General features: G+C 44.1%; 1 protein-coding gene across 1 annotated transcript; it reads left to right on the top strand.

The window, feature by feature from the left end:
- The first annotated feature begins 554 nt into the window (after positions 1–554).
- On the top strand, positions 555–8477 carry OTP (orthopedia homeobox). Its single transcript, XM_069597402.1, has 3 exons — positions 555–591; positions 1918–2327; positions 7947–8477. Exons 1-3 carry the CDS (start codon positions 555–557, stop codon positions 8475–8477), a joined length of 978 nt encoding a protein of 325 aa, XP_069453503.1.
- Positions 8478–22093: the final 13616 nt, after the last annotated feature.

Raw genomic sequence — 22093 nt, 5'->3', positions numbered from 1 at the left:
AAGGGGTTATGCCCTATTCTGTCCCCTGCCCTACCTCTGCCCCCGGGAAGATCCTAGCTCAGAGACACAGAGCTGCGCCTTGGGAGCGACCTGGGCGGAACCAGAAGGAAAGGTGTGCCTGGAGAAACTCTCAGGGAAAAACTACCGTAGGTCGGGCCCAGAAGCCCAGAGCGAGGCCGAGGCGGCCGCCGCTGCTTTAGCAGCTGCTCGGGGCTAGCGCAGCCCGGGCTGCCGCCGCCGCCTCCTCGGGCGGGCGCGGGCGGGCGGGCGGGCGGAGTGGGGGACTCTCCGGGCGCTGACATTTGCAGGCTGCCCTCCTGATTGGTCCCCTCGCCGAGCTGCTCACGGGTTCATTCAACTGTTAAGCACCTCCCCGTCTCTCTAAAGGACATTATAATGCAAGAAGCCCCCTTTTTAACCACAAACCGAATTTTCTTTCATTTAGGTGATCTATATATATCTATATCGTATAGCTTATAGCTTATATCTATTTTAAATAACTTAAAGCCGCTAAAATTTGGGGGGGAACAGCTTTCGCCCTGGAGCGGTGCGCGATGCTGTCTCACGCCGACCTCCTGGACGCCAGGCTAGGTGAGTGCGCGCCTCTCGCCGGGGCAGCCAGGAGAAGCCCGGGCAGGAAATTGTCAATTTGTTCCTTATTTTACCTTAATGTGCCCTAAATGGACTAATTTCTTTAAAAGTAATTGTGCTGCATTACAGTTTAATTTAATTTAACATCGTCTTTAAAAAAAATCTATGGAATATGTAGATCCAAAGGAGTTGGATGATGTTGTTACTTTTTGTTTTTCTTATTTTTTCACTTCCTCCCTCCCCCTTATTATGTTTCGTATTTTTTTTTTTTTTGAAGGGGGCGATCTACCCCGTGATAATTTGTTTGGAGGCTTGTGGGGTTTTTTTTTCCCTCTCTTTTCCCCTCCTGTTTGCCTTAATTTCAGATTTCTTTCTTCTCTTTTCCCCCCTCTGTCTCTCTCCCCATACCTCTTTCTGCTCCTCGTTTAAGTATGGTTGAATTTGCAAAACTCAGTCTTGAAGGAGAAGCCACTGCAATAGAAGCAATTTACTTAGTATACTCACTGAGAAAGGAGAAAAGCCAGATTCATCCTCGCAGGCATCCGGCCTGCAAAGGGAGTCGGCATTGCCAATCAATGGCTGAGAGGAATGTACCTTTTATATCTCCGGAAAGAAAAGTTGAATTCTCTAAAGTTTGATTCACTGTTATGTCTAGAGACTTTACTTGAGTTTTCTTAAAGATGTCTGGGTTACCGGGCTCTGGGTTTCCGGTTTGGGAATCTTTGGTGATGGATGTGACTCCATTTTCCAAACACTTTTTCTGATTTGAGGGGGAGGCGGAGCTGATTTGGTTTGATTTCGGGGGGGTGGAAAGCTTGGAAACTTATTCATTTTCCGAAAGGGAGAGGGAATCGGCTGAGGGTCGGAGGTAGAGTTCTCAGGCTGCCTAAGCGCAGGTGGGGCAGCAAGGGAGAAAATTGTTTAATTTTCTTTCTTTCTTTTCTTCCCACCTCCCCTCACCCCCTGCTCGGTTCTAGGATAAGCTCTGGAGTTCCTAGAACGCCGAGCGGGTACGGTTCATGAAAGGGTCTCCGAGGCATGTTTCATTGCCGGGACTAGGAATGTTTCATTGTGGGAGAGACGAAAGCATGTGTTGTTTACTAAGGGACCCCGCTGCGGAGAGAAGGGAAAAGGCCGGGAGACGGTCTTGCAACCTGGCAGTCCAGATCCTGGGGCCCCAGGCTGAGCACCCCGGGAGACTGCTCCGTAGGGCGACCGTGGGCGCAGAGGGAGCCGAGCACGGGGCTGGACAAGGACCACGCGGGGCGTACAGTCCCTCCTGGAATGGCCAGGGCAGTAGTGACCGCCATCCCCTTGCCTCCTCAGGTATGAAAGATGCCGCCGAGCTTCTGGGCCACCGGGAGGCGGTGAAGTGTAGGCTGGGCGTAGGGGGCTCTGACCCCGGGGGCCATCCGGGGGACCTAGCGCCCAACTCCGACCCAGTGGAGGGAGCCACTCTGCTGCCCGGGGAGGACATCACCACAGTGGGCTCTACGCCGGCCTCACTGGCGGTGAGCGCAAAGGACCCGGACAAGCAGCCGGGGCCCCAGGGCGGCCCGAACCCCAGCCAAGCCGGTCAGCAGCAGGGCCAACAGAAGCAAAAGCGCCATCGGACGCGCTTCACCCCTGCTCAGCTCAACGAACTGGAGAGGAGCTTCGCCAAGACTCACTACCCCGACATCTTCATGCGCGAGGAGCTGGCACTTCGTATCGGGCTGACCGAGTCCCGAGTGCAGGTACGCTGGGCTTGGGCGCCAGGGAAGACAAGGAGGGGGTGGGAGGAATTAGGCAAAGGAAGCAGGGTCTTTCCTTCCCTTACAGGGATCCTGGGCTAAGCTTTCCTGGGTGAAGTTAGCTCCTCTGCCCGCGAACTGGCCCCATCGATGGGCAGACAGTGCCCCCATCTCCTGCCAGTATAACCGCATTTCCACAGAAACTCCTCCAAATCGAAGCTGGCGTCATTCGATTGTTAGGTCTCTTCCTTCCTCCCGAGAAGGAAATCTCCCGGTCTCCCACCTTCCGTGTCTCCTAGGCGGCTAACCCCCGCCGGCAATTCCACTCCAGCTCCCGTTATAGACAAGTATTTCATTACCCCCTAATGAGTTTGGGTCGTGTCTGGATAAATGGGAGAATGCATCATACAATACAGAAAACACGACAAAGGAGAAAATAAGGCGAAGTAGGCGCCTTTCAGAAAAGATCCACACCTGGGTTTTCCTGTATATCACACTCCTGCCGCGCTCAGGCAGAATACCCTCTAGCTTCGATGCTTATAAAGGCTTCGAATCTGGTGGCCTACCAATGCGCTGGGGGCAGCTGGAGCTATCCCCCACAGCCTATGAGTCCTGGTTTCCCCTAAAGTAACTTGGGCAGTGTGTGTGGGGTGGTGGATAAGGGCTTTCTGGCATAGCTACCCGATTTGAAGAAAGGACATTTAGGTCAGAAAAGATTGACTAGTAGTAAGCAAAATCATTACTGATCCCTTGTTCTGGTCCAACCACCCTCCAAGTTGTAAATTATATATAACTTACAAACCACACCTGTAACTTTTCTGAAAATTGGGGTATAAAAGTATAAGTCCAATGAATCTCAGGTTTTTTCCACTTTTTAGAAGAATGAAAACATTATATCAAATGTTTTATGGATAGGTGCTGGAGGTGAAAATTCCAAGAGGGGCGGTTAGACTTGAGCTATCCAGGGTGCTGAAAACCTTTCCAGCCTGTCCTCGACAGGCTCTTTTCTATTCCTTATCCTGTGTCAATCTCAGCTCTAGCTGGTATCAAAAATTTTAAAGATCTCCGTTTTACAAATTTTAAACATCAAAGTTTAAAGGTCTCAGTTACTTTACATTTGATCTAAAAGTCAAAAGTGTTCATAATCACAGTGTTGAATTTTTGTTTTCATTTACCATTTTAAAGACTGTCTAACCTTCTGTTTTAAACAGAAAATAAATGTCATTGGGGACTTAAGGTGGTCAAGTTAATAAAGGATATAACACACTATATTAACATTTTTACTCAGTGTAAATCTGGTGGTTTCTTTAGTGAACTCTGGAAGCCCTGAACCATGGGCCATTGAAATTAAGCATCAGAGCCACATTAATTACATTGTACAGATGTACATTATTAATGCTCTTAAGCTTTTTTTTAAACCTTGCTCCTCTTTTAAATCTGAAATTGAGTTCATACCTTAACAGAAATATACAATTTCAATATTTGCATTACTGTTAATGATAATACTGGCTTGTTAAAATCCTGTCAGTTCAAAATTCATAAATTTTTTTCACTCAAGAGAAATACTATATAATAATTTTTAAGGACTAAAATGCTGTTGCTTAACCTAGGCTTACTAGTAATTAGTTTGAATTAAAATAGAACTTAGAATCACAAATAAAATATAACTGGACAACTGACTTTATGAAAAAAGAAAACGAGGTCTATTAAACTTTATTAGGTCTTCCAAAGGTTAATGGCAGTGATTCTTTTAATATAAAAAGTTATAAATGAAATAAAGCACAAACTATGTAATAGAAACAGTTATTTTTAAGAAGTACACAAAAGAATAATCAAGAAGGATAAAGACAGAGTACTTTAATTCTTCTAGCATAATGTTCAACCAAAGATAATAGCTTGATGCTGCTGATAGGAAAAATTTAATAGAATGGTAATTTCAATATTTTTAAAAATAATGTTCCATAGTTTAAAAAGTAATCAGATCAATATAACCTTCTTAATTAACATTTCAAAATGATTAACATTATGTAATGTAATGCAAAAATAATTTATGTAAAATGTATTTACTTTGCAATTCACTGTATCTTTGCTCCTTGACCAAATTCAAATTAAGTAGTAATTGGTTTATGTTCTTATATGATGAGTACTTCATAGTTTTCTTTATAGTTAACAGATTACCACAAATTCTTTTCAGTATGTGGGCCACTGCACTGATTAAAAATGATCTAAACATTTAATTTATTGCAATTGTATGTTTTTAAAGATACTTTTTGATTCTAGACTAAATGACCCAATATACTTATTTTTATCTATATCTGCCATATATCATCCTTTTAAGTATTTATTAAAGCACCTCTACTCACACGGAGGCCAATTCCATGTCTGATATCACTCCTCTTTTCTGGCTAGTGTAATAAAACCATTCCTTTTATAGCATGCCATTATTAGAAACCAATTTCAGAATTATTTATAACCTGGAATGGCTTATTAAGCAGCAATGCGAGAATCATGCAAATTACGCGATCAAATGCAATATAATAAGCATAATCATTAGTCTCTAGCACGGATTAATTAACTTTCAATATTTTATTTACATAAAAACCAAATCAGTGAAATAACTTCTGCACAGTCAGGCTTGCCTTTCAATATTTTATACGAACAAAAATAATGTGCTGTAATTCCATTGACCGTGTCCCCCAGAATGGCCCTGTCACCTGCCACATCTTAATAGGGGGACAAGCCGAGAGTATTTTCTAGTTTTCTAATGGAATGAGAAATTGCATTTTCTTCCTCTCCCAGCACTATTAAAGTGTAATGAATTCGGCCCAGAGTTCACGGCTGGCTGATCGAAATGAACCTGAGATCTAGGCTTTAATACAGCTCCCCAGATTTCCTCCCAAATCTTCACATTAATCATTTGCTGGATTCCAATGAGATCTTCATAAAGCGTTTGCTTTGAGGGGGGGAGAAAGTAATATTCTCTCTTTCTCCCCTCTTTCTCTATTTCTGAGCCATTTATAGGTGGGGAATTAAATGGGCTATATATTTTAAAATACATTTACAGTATGTCTATATTACTGTAACAGCAGATATCATGAAAGTGGATTTTTAAATTCCAACCTCCATTAGATTCTCACTGTTGTATTAAGCATCTTCTGAGAAGAGCTGCATTTCAAACTGAGTACAAAGTTGGCTGTGGCTGCGGTTAATATATTTCCTGGAGTTGTCATCTGTGCATTCTCAAAATCTCCCTTAGGTTTTACCTGCATTTTAATCCGTCATGCTCTAGTTTTCAAGTGGAAACATTCACATTTTAAAAACATATGCATCATAGCTTGGAACGGAGGTGCTCAGACCCCATGCAGATTTTTTCCCCCCAATCCCAGTAAGCCATGAAACATAAAAAATTTTGTAGCCATCATTTGACTACTAACCCTCAAACATAATTGAGCACAATTTTTCGATTATTTCTACAATATTTAGTTCTTCAACAGCTGTTCTTTTCCGCTTGTGCCTGAGATTCAGAAATCTTTCTGGCAGGCATATTTTCTACTGAGATTCTTCTGGGCAATTCCTCCCCTCTTTCTTCTGTTTCTTTCCCCACTCTCCACACCATGCCCACCGCAAACAGTCAGACATTTCAGAAGTCACTGACATTTGCAGGGTGCTGGGAACCGGTCTTTAATCCATAGATACCTTTCAAAATATGTCTGGGTGCCGAATGTGAGGTATGGGGACCATTTTGGTCACAGACACCATCCTGTCTAGGGCCCCACCTGGTCCAGCCTTGGATGGATAATGCAAAGTGACCTGTGGCAGTCGGTCTCCTCGAGGTGCTTTCCTGGGCTCCTGTGGGTTACTCTCCACTAACAGCTCAATCCTCGGCCTGCTGCCGCACTGATCCCAGTCTCTATCTAGGGCCCTGCTGCCTCATTTAATCCACTGTGCCACTAGCTCAAGGGGCTTTAACAGGGAAAGGACCCTGCATCTTTACCCAATCTGGGCACTCCAGTAGGCAAAAACATGGAAAATGAGGTAGAAACCAGAAAGAGATAAAGTGGTGGGTGATGATGCATGGCAGAAAAGCCAGGGCCAGCCCAAAGGCTGAAAATTCTAGATTGCAGGGCTGTTCATGTTGGTAATGGAGAGTGTAGCTCCACTTGCTTGGGTGTGTAAACTGGTTTACTGGGAAAGGGGGTCAGGTACTCCCATACTTGTGATACTTTAGTTTGCAGAATAAACACTAAAGCGTTGGGATTAACGCATGACCTTACAGTGGTCAAGTTGCATTGACCAAATTAAATTATGAGAAAATTCAATCAGTACCTAAGCTGTGTCCCACATCATTTATATTTATGCATAGTAAACCTCCAGCTGACTATGTGTTGAACTGTAAGCCTGCCAAATGGACAGTCTGGCTTAAAAAAATATCAAATTTAAACATGGGGTGAGGGGAAGTTTTCTTGGTCAGGCAGTTTACTTGATGTATTATGGGAAGAACCTTTCCTTCCCCTGCGGTAGTGAATTTGACATTGACAGGCAAATTTGTCTTATAAAGTCTGAACTTCCAGGGTCCACTGTTAAGAAAAAACTAATAGGAAGATTATTTTCATTTGGAGTATATTTTATCAAACACATCTTTAAAAAGACATCTGGGTCTGTCTGGGCAAAATTAAATTTGATTCATAGATAGTGTGAGCTTTAAACTTGACTTCCTTTGGTTTGTAGTAGTCAGAAAATTTGCTTTTATAGATGAAATTTATAGATGAAATGAGGTGGGGTGAGGGTGGGGTTGAGGGAACTGGAGGCCTTGTTATTTGGGATCCTCAGTAAATTCTTGGAAATAATAGATTTGAAAGCCCTGAGGCTTAGGGCTCTAGCAGCAGGTTCCAGCACACCTGCACAACCCAGATAAAGGTACCCTTAGAGGGGCTTGAGCAGGAGGCACGGACTTGTGGCACTAGTACCCGTCGCTACGAATCAGAAGTCATTGTCGTGACCCAAACTACACCATAGCTCAGTGGCGCTTGCTTTCCCACATGGATCACTATGTTAAGCTCTCCGCTCCGTCATCCCTGGCGTTAGGGGTTTTCTTTTGTCTTTCGATTTTGAAACCGGCTTTGTCATCCACAGCTCTTCATCAATTTCCAAATTTCCAGCATTTCTGAAAATTCTATACCCCATCATTGTTAATGGCACGCTATTAGGCCACACGGGTATACATGTTTATCTTCATTTGTACACCTGTGGGTCCAGGTTTGACAACATGCCTGCCTGCAGACCAGTGCGTCTCAGCGGCTCGCAGAATGTGCCGGCGCGCAGGGGCGTGGTGAATACTGCGTGTGGTGTCTGTCTGCACCGTGTGTAAGTGCTCCCGGCACGGTCACTCAGGACTCCTGGAGTTGGCGCCCGGTGGAGACCCGGGGCGCCGGTTGCCTAGGGCTGGTGGAGAACCAGGGTCCCCGGCTGCGTGTGGGGGCGCGCCGGGCCGATGGCACGCGTTCGGCCCGGGGCCGAGGGGGTGGACCCGCTGCGGGTTTCTCGGGCTCGGGCCGCCGACGCTCCTGGCCGGCCCGCGGGCTAACAGCGCCCTGTGTGTCTCCCCACCCCCGTCCACTCCAGGTCTGGTTCCAGAACCGGCGCGCTAAGTGGAAGAAGCGCAAGAAGACCACCAACGTGTTCCGCGCGCCGGGCACGCTGCTGCCCACGCCAGGCCTGCCCCAGTTCCCGTCGGCTGCCGCCGCCGCCGCCGCCGCCATGGGCGACAGCCTATGCTCTTTCCATGCCAACGACACCCGCTGGGCGGCGGCCGCCATGCCGGGCGTGTCGCAGCTGCCGCTGCCGCCGGCGCTGGGCAGGCAGCAAGCCATGGCGCAGTCGCTGTCCCAGTGCAGCCTGGCGGCCGGGCCGCCGCCCAACTCCATGGGCCTGTCCAACAGCTTGGCGGGCTCCAATGGCGCGGGGCTGCAGTCGCACCTCTACCAGCCCGCCTTCCCCGGCATGGTGCCCGCCTCCCTCCCCGGCCCCAGCAACGTCTCCGGCTCGCCCCAGCTCTGCAGCTCCCCGGACAGCAGCGACGTGTGGCGGGGCACGAGCATCGCCTCCCTCCGCCGCAAGGCGCTAGAGCACACAGTCTCCATGAGCTTCACTTAATGCCGCCGCGCCCGGCCCGCTCCGCCCCCGGCACCGCCCCCCGGTCCGCCCCGAGGCCCCGGCGGCGCGCGCCCGGGCCCCCCGCTCCCTGCCCCGGCCCTCGCCCGGGCGCCCTGCCCCGCTCTCCCGCCGCGGCCCCGGCCCCGGCGCCCTGCTCCCTCCCCGCCCGGCCTCCACCACGTCTCGTCCGGCCCTTCCTTCCCTCCGTCCTCCTCTCTCCCGGGCTCACCCCAAGCCTCGGCCCGCGAGGCCTCCCTCCCGCCTGATTCCGCTCCCCGCGCCCTCCCCGCCGCGCCCCACCCGCCTCACCTGGCCCCTCCCTCCGCCCAGTCCGAGCGGCCGGCCCCGCGCCTCCCCGCGCCCCGCCGCCTCCCGGCTCGCACTCGCCGTGCTCGCGCCCTCCGCCTGGCCTTCCGACTGGCGGCATTCCCACCCACAGCTTCCCCGCGACGCCTGCGGCCCCCTCGCCCCGCGCCTCGCCCCCGGTCCCTTCTTGCCCCGCTCCTCACGGCCCCCCTCCCGCGCCCTGCCGAAAGCATCCTTCCCGCCATTTTACTTAGCAGGGAGTAGACTCAGGATCTGAAATCAGACACCAATGGACTGGTTTGTGGGCAGAAACACACACACACCCGCACTCTCGCTCACTTTCAGACACTACACACGCGCGCGCGCACACTCATACACAGTGCACCTAGGTGACACACGGACGTGTTCAAGGGACAGCACAATGTTAGGATTTTTGTCTAAAAGGAGGACAAGCATCTAACCGCCTCATCTGAGGGCCTAACTGATTACAATTTGATTTATCCCTGTATTCTTGCACCGATCTCCTTTCTTTTTTCTCCCACTATCCGTTCCTTGCCTTGTCCATCCAGTCACATACGTGCAGCCGTGTGTTGGCTTGCAAGAGAACGTTTTGGTTTCATCTTACTTTTATTTTCTTAAGTACAACTATGTGAGTGTTTTGAGGGAAGGCTTCTCAGGAGGAACATGTCAGTGGATTGGGTGGCTGGAGTAGACTAAAGCAGTCATGTGATGAAGAGGTGATCTTACCCATTTTGATAAATGTCTTTATGAGAAAGAGTAAAAGAAACATGTAAGAAAATTTTCCTTTTGTAAAAGCAAAAGCCACGTCTTTTTTTCTGGATCCTTCAGGACTGGGGTTTGTTTGCTTCCTGTTTTCCGTTTCTCTCTCCTCGCGCTGCTCTGTGCCCTTGGTTGTTTTGTGGTCGTCCAGTCGTTCCTCGTGCCCCTCGGCCACTGCCCTGGCCCCTGCCGGCTGCCGAAGGGTGCACTCAGGCATCTACAACCCTGCAACTTTGTACAGAGAAACGCAATCAGCTCTTTCTGCATGTGCTGGTCAAATCCAAACCCAGAGAACAGAAGCGCTTTCGAAGAATGAACAAACATGTGAAATAGGATGTTTTGTGTAGATAAAGCATTCTTGTTACATACTGGTCAATTTGTGATATGTTTTAACTTATTGTCTGTGCTTATTTATGGAATTTGGTTTTCTTAATAAATGTTTGAGCTAATATAAAGCATATTATTTGACTTTTCCGAACAAGTTTATATCAAGTTAAATGTAAATGGATAAAATAAAATCATTTTCAGTATGTGATATGGAGAATGATGGGTTTTGGTGTGAGTCTGAATGACAGAAGGGTCTCGTGGGGGTAAGGGAAGAGAACTTTTCACAGAGGTTCTCAGTTGGTGCCCAGTTGGCGGGATTCCCGCGTCTGAGACTCGTCTGCCCTTCGGTGTGCCTGGGTTCAGTGGGTTCAGTTCCTAATTCGCAGCGCACCCTAGGCAGGACCCACGGATACAGCGTCCCCGCCGGCAGGCCCAGCCTGCAGTCCCCGGGTACGCAGGCCGGAAGTGAGAGGCCGCGCGGCGATCGCCTCACGCGAGCTCGAGGCCTCGCGAGGCTTCAGGTCGACCCCTGCCTCTGAGCCCGAGATGGGCCTCCGAGCGCAGCTGCCGGCCCTTAACACAGGGCCCGAGAGTCGATAAGCTGCTCGCGTGAACGGTCTCTACCGGACAAAGCAGCGGACGTGAGCCCTCGTCGTCGGGCTGCGTCTGGAAGGACCACGGTGACGGAAGCGTGGAGAGCTCCGGAGCTCTGCCTTCTGGCGTCTGCCCCAAGGTATCCGGTGGACTAGAGAGGCCCCGGGCCCTCCCCTGGGGCCTAGGCCTCGAGGCCGTCCGAAGGAGGCGGCCGGTCCCCTCCGTGTCGGGGGTCCAGGCCTCAGACGCCTGGGGCTCCAGGTGGGGGCACGTCATCGGGAGAAGGGTTCCCGGGGCGCCCTGGCTGCGGATCAGGACCTCTCAGGCCTTCCCTGGTTTACTCTGGGTTTGCTCTAGTTTTCTAGGGTCCATGCTTGGGTCGAGCTAACCTCAAATTTAGCCACGTGTTCAGCGCACGTCCCCACACTAACTGGTAGTGAAAAATTGCTGCAGTTTGTTTGTGGCAGAATGAGACGGAAGGTTTCGGGGTTTTTTAAAACTTGAAGGCAAATCGGTATCGCAGGCTTCCTTTGGAAGACTAACCAAAATCAATCTTGTGGTTTGAAATTTAACGGTCATTATAGGCATTAAAATGCACCCTTTCCCATGGGAAGATTTCTCATTTAGTTGCCGCAGAATGGAAACCCTAAAAACACCCTTGTCCTAGAACACAATTTCAAACCGTTGGGCTAGGTGTGAGCTTAGTAACAAATTACTAATTTGTTACTCAGCTTAAAAGAACACAGTGGGGTCTCCTGGAAGGTGAGGACAAAAAGGCATGGTTTTCTATGACAATGAAAAATCATTGGTTCATGTTATCTTAGGAATTTTAATTAAAGGGGTTCACACAATATTTCAGTTCTACATTTTCTAAAGGGTATATAATGTTAGAGGGTATTTCTTAAGGGTATTTAATATAATGTTAAAATATTAAAGAAGATAAAAACAGGCTTATGTGGAATTTCATATAAAGATGGAACAGTTTTATATTTTAAAACTCATCTTAGATTTTAATTTAGCAGTGTGATAACCAAATTTCTAAAATATCTGTAGGTGAAAAATACTTTTCCTTGTTTTTGCATTTTGTCATATTCTCCGTTGGCTTAGTGCTTTTTTTTTTTTTTAAGTTGAATTTGTGGATACTGTAATCTCAAGTCACATTTAAGAGATCAGTACAAATCACACATTGTTTCACCACTGAGCATGGAAGGTTGTTTACAAGGATGCTAATTTTACAGCTTTTTTATGCTGCTATAAAGCATAACTTTATGATGTAGGAATGCAATAAAGGATGCTAAGTGGAATCTTTAAAAATTGTATTTCTGAAAGGCAAGGGAAATGGGACTTTCATTTGAAAAAAAATGGGGCAACTCAGAACACTGATGAGAAGTTGCAAATCAACTGAAGTGATAGATGCCTTCAAAGATACTTATATTTCATAATGTAATGTTATTTATCAATATTATAATGAAAGTGTGCAGAGTTTTTCACTTTACCTGACTCTGGAATAATATTTGTTTCTATGGCAATAGATTTTTGTATTAAGAATTCTGAACATTCTAATGTCATAGATGCCATTAGCATAAGGGAAGGCAACCTGGTCTAAATTGTTAAGGTTGACAGTTTAGCAGTGATAAAAAGCAGATAATAAGAATCTCAATCACAAGCCTGAGAGATTTCTGCATTTTGAGGGAGGAAAAAAAACCTAACAACAGTGCCATGCTTCATATTACTTTTTCACTCCTTATCAGCAATTCTGACTCAAAACTGTTAAAGTTTGAAAAATAACTAATTATATTCTGTAAGGGAATAGAGATAATAACGATGAGTAATATCAGGGAACAAGGTATCTAAGTACAGCATGTCAGATGTCCTGCCTCTAATGAGTTGTACTTTTTGCTTAGTAGTCTTTTTTTGGCATTGAATACCATCACCATGTGCTAGCTAGAAAAAGTCAAAGTCTATTATGATGTAACTATATGATGGGTTTATTTGAATACGCACTTTTATCTCTGTATCTTTATTTTTCAATATCGGTACTGAATGTCATACATGGCGTGCAAGTGATGGCATAGTAATGATCTTGCACTTAGTTTACCTTTTGTGGATGGTGGGAGAAACAGAACAGAGGAGTTTAGCCTACTAGACATGACGTTAGACACTGAATAGAAAATAACATGCAGAGCAATTTGGGTAAATCAAGGTAGATGTAAATGGAAAATGTAGAGGAAGTTCTAACTTTGAGGCAATTTATGCTTGATGTCATCAGTGACTGCTTACCTTGAAAATGAAAATGTTTTTAATTTGTGTTGTGGACTTCACGTATTAATTTTTAGGGTAAAGAAAAAACCCACAAAGATGTGTCTTCTAGTAATGGCAGTAGTTAACCTGTCAGTTGAAAGAATGTAACCTTCCTTTTCTCCTTTTCATGACATAAAGATAATCTCATCTGAGGGCATTTATGTGAAGAAATAACAGCATGGCATGGTGAAACTACTGGCTCATTAATCCTGGCATCTACTTCCTACAGGGTTCCTTGATTAGTTAGATTCATTCATCGGGCATTTCAGAGTTTTTGATTTGTCACCATTGGCTAGGTTCACTGAGTTCAGACTAAATTGAGCCAGAAGCAATGTTTATTAGTAATTTTGTAGTACAGGCTACCCTAATAATTCAACCCAAATATCTCATCTGAAAAAATATCCATTCACCCTCTCTTCTAATGTGGGTTGCAGCTGTGTTCGTAGGGAATTGAAAGAACACAAGTGATTGGGCATGTATTTTCTAAATTATTAATATGATGGCTAATAGCTATAAACCCATCTTCGTATCCAATGCAGAAATTATGATTCATTTTAAAAATGAAAGCAGCAGCAAAGGGGGGCACCCCCTGCCTGGCTCTCTGCTAACTCTCATCAGTGCAGAGCATTTGGTACTGGAACCATGGCCTGTTTACATGTGGTCATTACAGAGAGAAACAGAACAATGCTTTTCCGCATGCATACTCTATCAAAACAAGGCCTGAATTTGTACAACTTACTAGAACATGCTTTTAAGGAATTTCAGGCATGAGCTACACAGAGGGCCCTCTTTTGCTTTTGACAATGTCGTAATCAGTCTTTAGGCAGACACAGTTAGTTTGTGCAGTTAAGCTGCATCTTCCATCCGCATGATCAGATACCCCATACATCCCAGTGTCCATCTTTAAAGCCACCTTGAATTATAGATATACTTACTGCAGTTGTTCCTGCTGCCACAGTTCGTCTTAGTTCTGAGTTGAAGTGATTCACAAGTACCAAGAAATATATAATTAACTCATAAGACACATATACTATATATTCTTTATGTCTTTCATTTAAATGTCCCAGGACTTGACGTGCTTTTTACTCACAGTCCTTATTGATCCTATTTCAGACGAACCTAATCAAGGTCAGTTTAAGAACTCCTAGGAGCCCTTAGCACTGAAAAGATATGTGATTCTTATGAAATTAGAAATACTAAATTGTAAAACACAAAACATAGGTATACTGAAATTAAATTCTTCCTAGATTTTCTAATTTCTGAATTCTCAATGAGCTCAATGAAGTTGAGTTGGTCTCTTTTTTGCTGCCCTTGCTTTATTAGTTATCACCTGCTTTTCTGCTATTAGGTACTGCAATACTGATTTCAGAAATAACATTTTCTGAGGGTATCTATTACTTTTCCTCCAGTAGCCTACATTTGCACCCTGTTTTTCAGCTGCTAGAGGGCATTATCTCATTTAAATCATCATGGCATCTTTATGAAGTAGATATTATAATCTCTATTTTACAAAGAAATTGAGACTCATAGGTAACTGTGATAAAATTAAACATGGTTTCAAGAATCTAGGAACACTCATTTCCTGTTAAACTTTATCCTCTCTTTAGAGGTTAATTCTTTCATGATAGTTCTAGTGTGCCACTGAGAAGGCTCTTTATTGTATGAGCAATCTTTATCAGTGAAACTGTCCCCTTGTGACATCTCTGGGCTGAGGTCGCAGGAAACTTGGGAACTAGCTCTGGGAACACTTGGCGGTGGTGGCATTATATGTGAAGAAAGGGATGGTTTGTCCACAAGGGAGAGGATCCTTAACTCCCTTGGTGCTTCCAGTATGTTTCTTGTCTGTCCCTGCAAGATTTTATGGGATATCTTTTGATGTTGCTTTTATGTAATATAAAGTAGTCACAACTCAATATAAGCTTATTTCTCACCCTTCTGTTCTCCCCATATCACTAACCCTCAGTCAATCATAGAATTATAAAATCTTAGCATTTAAAGGGCTCTTTGAAGTCATGTTCAAATTTCTTGACCACAGTTGTCTGTTTTTCAGTTCTCACCAAGTGGACTGGCAGATTCTGGTTAAACACAAAACCTCTATTATTGGCCCAACTTCCAGTAAGTGTTGGCTTGGCCAAGAATTTCATTTGTGTTTTTCTGTAAGATTGAGCTTAGTCTGCCTCATGCTCTTTCTTCTATAGTCTTCCCTCACTGGGGACTGTCTGTGACACCACTTAGTACTGAAATTATTTTTCTTTTTAGTCTTTTATTAAGATTTTTATGAGTCAGTATAACCACTGGGCTATACTGTGGAACCAGAGAAACCTCTCTGGCTGAACATAAGTACGGTTTGTTCTTTATACAAATTCCACGTAAGTGAAGTGATTCTTGTGGACCCCGTTCCTCTATGTGTGACTCAGTGATCCAAGCTATTTTCATTTTGTGGCTCAACTACTTCATTATGGGGTTTCCTTCCTCTTTGGGGAAGGAAAAGAAAGAACTTGAGGGTGTGAATTGACTCTCATGCTTTGGGTCAAACTTCTGTTCAAGATTCAATAAGCAAGAGCTAGTTAGATGGCTTTCCCTAATTGCAAGAGGGCTGGCAAATGTAGAGGAGTACATGGATTGTCAGTGAGTAGAATATCTCTGCCACAATCTTATTCTCCCTGTGATAAACACCTCTAGTTCTCTTACTTAAAATGTTTTTCATACTTGGAAGCCAGCTGTTTTTTTTGTGTGTGCTTATTGACAAGGCATGGAGGTGGGAGGGTGCTAGAGAAACTGATGATATCCAAGCTCTTGAGAAACCTCCCATGTGATTAAGGGGACAAGACAAATATATTTTAAAAAGAAAACTGTACAAGGCAGTTTTTAATGATTTGATCAAGTGCTCAGTACTCTGATCCTTATTTTAAATGAGATGGAAATTCAGAGAAGCAGGAACTCCTTGCGGATCAAATTCCTGGGCAAGGCTGCCTGAAGGGACTGGGCTGCAGAGGATGGCAGTGCCTTCCTTGAGATTTTCTTCTCCACTTAGTAGAGTTCTTTTGACCTCTCCTTGTAGATCTCATTTCATATCAGTAAACTGTTTGGTTTCCTATATCGTTACTAAATTCTCCACCTGTCCTCTTAAGTTTGAAGCCACTGACCAGATTTAGGCCTCTAATGACCAGGACCAGCCACGGTGGACCATCTGCCATACTCAGGTTAATAGCCATTCATAAGCTGATAAAGTGTCATCAGTATCGCTGATACTACCCAGCTGGATAAATTATAGCAATATAATTCCCCAACATCTAACATAGACTCTGGCACATAGTAGGTATTTGGTAGATGTTTATTAAGTTGAATTTCAGATATGTTGGTGTTAAACCTCCCAGCTTATTGCACTTGGTATTTGTCTGTCATATCTCAGGGAGTAGTTACCACTTTAAAAATATCATATATTAAAGGGCTTCCATTAAGGTGAAAAACAAACGAATTACTCCTGATAACAAGCAAAATAATAAATTCATTCTCACCAGAAGAGACCATGCTCATTCTATGGTGAGCTCCTTGCTCACTTGGAGTAAACTAGCCACCTGTGGGAGGCTAATTACCTTTTCCAAAGAACTGAGGGCCCATGTAGCATCTTTGAAAAGATAATTTTGTAAGTGATGCTCAGGTATCTTGGAAGAGTTAATATGCCACTCTTAGGAACTCCAGTGACTGGATTGTTTTGCACAATAGAGGGAGGAGCACATGCTTGCCAGGAAACCATCCGTTTTGAATTTCCCTGTTGGAAGACTTAAGAGCTTCATTTTCATTTTAAACTTAGTAGCTTCTCTGAGAACTGGTTGTATGAGACATTTCAGGTTTGAAGAGTTATGATGAGAATTTTCTTCTTAGGCAGAACTCCAAAGCAGGCCCTTCAGGTTCTGGTAGGGGTTGCTCGTTAGGAGGTTGCTGCTTCTCAGAGAGATTTCTTTTTCTTTCAGTTATAAAATATCAATCTTTGTCGTGACTGTACTCTCTTATAGTTGGGGACCGTGAAGAAATGCAGCACAGTTTGAAAAACATAGTTGTAATCCTTGGTCGGCCATTATCTTACTGGATGGTCTTGGTCCTGTCTCTTAGCAACTGTACGGTTCTGTTTCCTCAGATGATATCTGACGTTCTTTTCCAGTGCTCACCATTTATAATACATAATGTTTGAACTCTATATGGCTGACTAGTGTGGGCATATCAATTAAAAAATACCTGTTAATCAGAGGCCTGCACTGACCTTTGTCTAGTCTGTTTCTTTTAAAGGTATTGTCCTTTTATCTGACAGGAGAGGATCTGATTCTGAGTCAAGTCAGCATTGTGTTAAAGGGAGTGAAAAGGTAAGCATAAAACCTCAGTGTTCTGCTGAAGAGGTCCTCCCACTCATAGTAACCTCTTTGTAATAGGACTAGGGAAGAGGTTGGGGCTACAGTAGAATTATTTTCCAGAGAGGAAAGGAAGATTGGAACATGCAGGTTTAAACTTTCCGTAGACAAATATGGCTGTGCAAGGGAAGCCTCATCCCTGTCCTGAAGTCATTCGTGCCATGGGGCTTGTGTATCATCAGTGAAGCATGGCAGTTGGTGGCAGTCCCTGGTGGCTCAGTGGGTAAAGAGTCTGCCTGCGCTTCGGGAGAGCTGGGTTCCATCCCTGGGTTGGGGAGATCCCCTGGAGAAGGAAGTGGCAACCCACTCCAGTATTCTTGCCTGGAGAATTCCATGAACAGAGGAGCCTGCTGGGCTACAGTCCATGGGATCACAAAGAGTCGGACATGACAAAGTATGGCTATACCATGCATTTAACTGAAAAGGAGAAGTTAGGAAAAAAACAGGAAACAAAAACCCAAGACATAGTCTCCTATAAGAAGCACTCTTTGGATATGGATTGGATTGATTGGATTCAGATAGTGTTAGTGACTTGTATAAAGTTAGCAGTGCAACTGGACAGCTACTTAGAAGCTAGTGTGGGACAGTGACAGCATATTTATTCAGTTGCCAAGGCAATACCTTGCCATGGTGTTTACCACCAGGTAGGAGGAGAAACATGGGCATCCTAGAGCATTCACCCTGAGCAAATGTGCATAGGCTAGAAAGTATCTCTGGTCATAACCTCTCTTTGTACATGGATGAAGGCAAATCATTAAAGCCCAGGAGAAACCGGTAAGGTATGTGGAGTTCTATTGTGAGCCTCCAACTTTCTTCCCTCCTGTGAATTTTGAGAGCCCGGACTTTCAAATCCTTTTCCTCATTCAAAATAGGAAATTAGCTGGTAATATTTACATTTTTACTGACCAGATTTAAAGCAGTGTGCTAACTCATTCCTTTAAAACTCTTTTGTTGTAGAAAGAATGTCTTTATCTTAATCTATCTGAAAAACTTGAACATAAGGAAACAGCTGGGAATGATGTTGGAGATCATTTGCCCAGGGCAGTTCTACAATTTAAGGAAGTTATGCTACACCTGAGACGGCCCCCAGACAAATCTCCTGTAGTTGTTTGGGGCTGCTCCAGGAGTTGGAGAGAAAAGGAGTACAGGAAAACTTTCTTCATTTGGGAGGTGGGAACACAGGTATTTTTAAACATTTTCTTCAAATGGCATATATACTCTTGTTTGTTGGACATATTTCCCAATAAGAACACAACAGCAAGAGTACCAGTTGTAATTTTTTCGCTCCCTTGGTATCCCATCTTCAGATACTAGCTTTTTTAGAATTACCAAGATTTTACAGGTTGCTTTAGAGATTGACTGCCTCAGAGCTTCTAAGCACATAGAGACACCTTCTGTATTGTTGGCTTCTCCTTGGTGAAACCCAAGAGCTGGGCTGCAGAGTCACTTCAGCCGTTTATCTGCCTCCTGGCTTTAAAGAAACAGTGGAAACAGTGACAGACTTTATTTTTGGGGGCTCCAAAATCACTGCAGATGGTGACTGCAGCCATGAAATTAAAAGACGCTTGCTCCTTGGAAGAAAAGTTATGACCAACACAAACAGATTAAAAAGCAGAGACGTTACTTTGCCAACAAAGGTCTGTCTAGTCAATGCTATGGTTTTTCCAGTAGTCATGTATGGATGTAAGAGTTGGACTGTGAAGAAAGCTGAGTGCCGAAGAATTGATGATTTTGAACTGTGGTGTTGGAGAAGACTCTTGAGAGCCCCTTGGACTGCAAGAAGATCCAACCAGTCCATCCTAAAGGAGATCAGTCCTGAATAGTCATTGGAAGGACTGATGCTGAAGCTGAAACTCCAGTACTTTGGTCACCTGATGTGAAGAACTGAGTCATTTGAAAAGACCCTGATGCTGGGAAAGATTGAAGGTGGGAGGAGAAGGGGATGACAGAGGATGAGATGGCTGGATGGCATCACCGACTCAATGGACATGAGTTTGAGTAAGCTCTGGGAGTTGGTGATGGACAGGGAGGCCTGGCATGCTGCAGTCCATGAGATCGCAAACAGCTGGACACGACCGAATGATTGAACTGAACTGGCTTTAAAGAAGTCTTCTTCCCTCACCGGTCCTTTGGAAAAGCCCTCTTCTCTTTTTCTTGCTTATTTTTATTTCTTGGCTTTAAATCCCCAGAGTCCATTTTTTTTTTCACTGTGTAATATTCTGCTTTGTGGAGAAGGAAATGGCAACCCACTCCAGTATTCTTGCCTGGAGAATCCCAGGGACAGAGGAACCTGGTGGGCTGCGTCTGTGGGGTCACACAATCGGACACGACTGAAGTAAGTGGCTGGGCAGCACTCTCCTTTCAGTCTCCTCCTTCCTCCCCTGTGACGATCCTGTTGTTTCTTCCAGACAGGCAGCACTCCTGCTCCTGCCCTTGAATGTCTGCTGCTTTCTTATTCTTCTGATACTGCTGATAGAGGGCAGTCATCTGCTCCTAGCATTTAAATTTTATGATATTCCTGTACTCTGTCCTTTAGAGCTCATTACTCTTCAACTTTATTTTTCAAAAGCTTTATTTGTATATAAATATTAATGCAAAGCAACATGAATGAAATCCACTTAAAATCTCTTCCTCTGATTGTTTTCATTGGTTTGTGATCCCTTTCATTCCTTGTATGTGTGCCCATTTAATTTTTTTTAATATTTGTGACCCAAAAATAGGTGATATTTTGCCTCTGTGTACTTTTCATATTGGAGTATGTCTTCCTATTTATAGATTTAATGACTGTAGTATTAGTCATTTTTCTGATTACATAGTCTTTCCTGTTGATAAATATTACCTGTTTATTGTAAGAATTAAGTCTAAACACATTTATTCATTCAAAAGGTATTTGAATGCCTGATTCTGTAGCCCCATCACCTAGTTAAACACTATTAAGATCTGATGTATTAGTGTTCTATATGTGTATAGATGAGAGAAAGAGAATTATTTTAAAAGACTCTTTTGTGCATATCAAGTGTCCGGAGTGAAAACACAACAAAAGAAAGTTCTATGCTCATAGCCACATTATCCAGTATGATAATTACCAGTTACATGTGGCTAAGTGAGTGTTAAGTGTTAGTTGCTCAATAGTGTCTGACTCTTTGCGACCCCATGAACCATAGCCTTCCAGGCTCCTCTGTCCATGGGATTTTCCCAGGCAAGAATACTGGAGTGGGTTGCCATTTCCTTCTCCAGGGGACCTTCCCGACCCAGGAATTGAACCCAGGTCTCGGAAGTTCCTTACATGTGGCTGTTTAAGCGAAATTAAAAGTTAATTAAAAGTTCACTTCCTCAGTCACAAGAGCCATATTTTAAGTGCCTAGTGGCCACTATTTTGGGTATCATTATAGAAAGCTTTATGGACAGTGTGGACTTGTGCCAGTCTAGACCAGGGCAATGTAGAATCAAGTTTCTCTGCCTCTTGCTGAGTTCCATGGGACTTCACTCTGAGGTGTGGATTTGTACCATGTAACTTGGCAGTGAGTGCTCCTGAGGGAGAAGAGATATATGGGAGAACGTACGTAGCCATTGGGTTTCTATGTAGATTTCAAAGTAAAGGTTTTTTAAAACAGGGAAGGGGGACCTGAGGAAGGACGTGTTAATGAGCCAGGGGTATAGAATGAGAAGGATGTGCAGTCCAGGTCTAGTATTTCTGTGCTTGCTATATACCACTATGCTAGTCCACACTTCAGTGATTTGCTCTGTCAGTGTTAACCAAAGAATCCTTTCATGTGAGGTTTTACATTGGATCCATATGTAAATTTGGGACTATATGTTGGTCATTTAGAGTTGCTATTTGGGAGATGTAGTGAGGGTTCAGGAGTAGATCAACTATAATTTAAAGTAGTTATATACACACTCAGATTCTCCTCCAGCAATGTCGTAGCTGTTTGAGGAAACACTGCCTTATCACTCACAGTTTATCCAGTGCCTGATCTGAAATTAGCCATACTTTCTCCTTAGGGTATCTTAGGGTATCTTCAGTTTCCTGAAGATCTCGAAAATGGTTCTACATCAGACCTGGTGGACCTGGTCAGATGTGCTGTTTCATTTATTATTAATGCAGATCATGGTTGTGGATTCTGTATGAAGATGTGCATAAAAAGCATGCAGATGTGCCCAAAGGGGTAGCTGTTGTAAAGGCTGACTACATTGCACTGGTAGCAGGCATATTTATCACAGGGTAGTCACTGAGAATCCTGATGGATTTATTTCATGACCTAGGCAGTGTCAAGTATGTAAAGAGCAGAGATTCAACTGAGCTAATAGGAAAAAAAAAGAATATATACAGTTCCTCCTCCCTGAAAACACATAGAGTATGTTTAAACAGTTTTTCAGAGTTTTAAATGGTGATTTAAATATAACCAATTAGTTTTTTTATTGTGGGAACTTAGTTTTAAAATGGAAACTTTTAAAAATGATAGCCTAGTATCCTCTTTGCTGACAATATTGGAGAATCACAAACTCATCATTGACTTAGTTTATATAGCATTGACTATGATGAGTGTTATTGTAGCCATTAATTTTTTAAATTATAAAAAAATTTCAGACAGGTACAGATGTAGAGAGAACAGTGAACTCCCCTGTATCTACGACACAGGTGTAATAAAGATTTTTTATTCCACTTGCGTCATTTATTCTTCTTCCCATACTTTTTCTGTTTGGTATATTAAAGCACACTTTACACATTGCACATGTTTAAATAGACATCTCTCAAAATATAAAAGGATGAGCCGTTTTAAGTACTTTTTACAAACATATTTATTTGGCTGTGCTGAGTCTTAGTGCAGCACTCAGGATCTTCAGTCTTTGTTGCGGCATGCAGCTCTTTAGTTGCAACACGAGAACTGTGCGTTGCAG

The sequence above is a fragment of the Ovis canadensis genome, chromosome 7 (assembly GCF_042477335.2).
Source record: "Ovis canadensis isolate MfBH-ARS-UI-01 breed Bighorn chromosome 7, ARS-UI_OviCan_v2, whole genome shotgun sequence".
In the NCBI taxonomy this organism is placed as follows: Eukaryota; Metazoa; Chordata; class Mammalia; order Artiodactyla; family Bovidae; genus Ovis; species Ovis canadensis.
Note: the sequence above shows the minus strand (reverse complement) of the source record. Positions and strands in the feature narration are given on the sequence as shown.